The sequence below is a fragment of the Poecilia latipinna genome, unplaced genomic scaffold (assembly GCF_001443285.1).
Source record: "Poecilia latipinna isolate Pla-1442-1.1 unplaced genomic scaffold, P_latipinna-1.0 Scaffold568, whole genome shotgun sequence".
NCBI classification, from domain to species: domain Eukaryota; kingdom Metazoa; phylum Chordata; class Actinopteri; order Cyprinodontiformes; family Poeciliidae; genus Poecilia; species Poecilia latipinna.
In genome coordinates this window covers 16,110-18,422 of record NW_015113184.1, presented here as the reverse complement: position 1 = coordinate 18,422, position 2,313 = coordinate 16,110, and the positions used below count along the sequence as shown (strand labels likewise).

Sequence of the window (2,313 nt, the reverse complement as noted above, 5' to 3'; positions counted from 1 at the left end):
GTTGCCGTGGCCTCTTTGCTGGTTGTTGAAGCCGTCTTGTTTTGTGTTTTTATGTCAGAGTGCTCAACTGAAAGATGTCATCATCAAGCCTGACGCTCCCAGCTCTCTGCTGCTGGACAAACATGCAGACTACATCGCAGCCTACGGCTCCAAGAAGGACGACTATGTGAGTAAAGCCTTGTTTACACCCAGATCACAACTGGATGTGTGTGTGTGTTCATATAAGTTTAGATTCGTTGTTTTTATCAGCAAACAAATAGTCTATTTTTCAACTTCCATGACATCTAAGATCAGATAGGGATCATTAACTACCTCCTCTAGGCAAACTTTAAAAGGTTTTAAATTGTTACCCTAAAGATCTCTTAGCAATGGTTTTGCACCCCCAGAACCAATCATGAAGCAGCATTCAGCTATGCATCAAAAACCTGGAAAAAACTGCCAGAAAACTGCAAAGCTGCTGAATCACTGAGTTCATTTAAATCAAAGCGAAAACTCCAGCTCATTAGAGTTGTATCTCTACTATGTTGTACTTTTTACTTTTACTTGAATAATTTTATTATAAAGCATTTCTTTTCTTGTTTAAATTTGATGTATTTTCTACCCACTGAATGAAAACCAAACTTGTTTTAACCAAAAATTCACCAGACACAGACACACACCTTTAGTTTTTGTTAAAGTTCTTAAGTGTTTTACTGAAAGAAACTGAGCTACACAAATGAACTTGATTGATTAGTTCAAAACCGGGGACAGAAAAACAACAACTACCTCTTATTAACCTGGTTAAAGCCTGATCTTCTGATATTTTAAAGAAGCTTCAGTTGAACTAACTCTGTTGAACCAACCAGGAGTACACGCTGTCGGAGTACCTGAGGATGAGCGGCATCTACTGGGGCCTGACGGTGATGGACCTGATGGGCCAGCTGCACCGGATGAACCGCCAGGAGATCGTAGATTTCATCAAAGCCTGTCAGCACGAGTGTGGCGGCATCAGCGCCAGCATCGGACACGACCCTCACCTGCTCTACACCCTCAGCGCCGTCCAGGTGAATCCTGGTGGACTTTCACTCTAAACTTTAATCATATTTTCTGATCTGTTTGGATCCTCTGTAATCATTTTGTTGTAACAAAGATCTGTTTTATCAGGTTTTTCTTTTAGTTTAGATCAGAGGTGTCCAAATATGATTACTCATCCCTGACCACAAGTCAAGAATGGTAAAGATTTGGCCAACAAAATGGAAAGCAATTAATGACCACAAGAATTTGGAAATTATTTGTTTAAGGCAGCAGTCCAAAGCTCTTTTTGTGTTTTAGATCTTTATTGATTTACACATTTAATAAAAAATGGTTTATTGTTGAGAAAGTAAAACTAAAAAAATCACAAACTAACTTGTAATTTGTGTCCTGCCAGTAATTTAACTGTTCCAGTTTTTTGGGTAAACAGTTTGTCCTCCCCTGGTTCAGACCGACTGTCTCTGTCTCTCAGATCTTGTGCCTGTATGACAGTTTGGACGCCATCGATGTGGACAAAGTGGTGGAATACGTGAAGGGGCTCCAGCAGGAGGACGGCTCGTTTGCAGGAGACAAATGGGGTAACAAATCTCTAATATAAGTTATTGTTCAGATTATAATCAGTTTGTATTTTAATCTTATAATTTGTAAACCTTTAACTGCTGTTTCAGAAATGTGAACGATCTGAAGGAACTGCAGGATTTCCTGTAATACTTCTTTAATGTTTTGTCCCTTTGCTTTGTTGTTAATTTTCAAATAAATGTGATTTTGTGTGAGGTTTTTATGATTGTTCATATTTGTTTTTATTGCTTTTTATGGGAAATAAATAGGCAAAATAATAACTAAAAAGCTGTAGTGTTGTTGCCTTTAAAGCTTGGAATTAAAGAATTAAGTAAATTAAATGTTAAGTTTTTATTACATTGACTTTAGCTTGACTTCAGCTTCTTCACATGTTTCTGTTTTAACTGGAGTTTTCTGTCTTTGCAGGAGAAATCGACACGCGGTTTTCTTTCTGTGCTGTTGCTACGCTGGCATTGCTGGTATGTTTGGTTTTATTTCCCTACAAGATAAATTTTCATAATCATGTTTTAGAAGCAACTAATGCAGCCAACATATAATAGCTATATTGTAAAGTTTTGAAGGATCTGTATTTATTAAAATTATCTCAGTTTCTGTCAGTTCTTCTGTTTTATTTATAAGGAAATGAACATCCAGGAAAAAAAAAAAAAAAAAAAAAAAAAAAAATATAAATAAATAAATAAAAATAAATATATATATATTTTTTTTTTTTTTTTTTATTAAAAA

General features: G+C 35.8%; 1 protein-coding gene across 1 annotated transcript in view; it reads left to right on the top strand.

Annotated features, from left to right (window-relative positions):
- rabggtb (Rab geranylgeranyltransferase subunit beta) overlaps window positions 1–2,313 on the top strand; it is a 15,461-nt gene that overhangs the window by 5,302 nt on the left and 7,846 nt on the right. Inside the window, exons 2-5 of the mRNA XM_015041777.1 lie at window positions 32–166; window positions 846–1,043; window positions 1,484–1,589; window positions 1,996–2,048. Coding sequence (XP_014897263.1) covers window positions 32–166; window positions 846–1,043; window positions 1,484–1,589; window positions 1,996–2,048 — 492 coding nt within the window. The remainder of the gene's footprint in view (window positions 1–31; window positions 167–845; window positions 1,044–1,483; window positions 1,590–1,995; window positions 2,049–2,313) is intronic.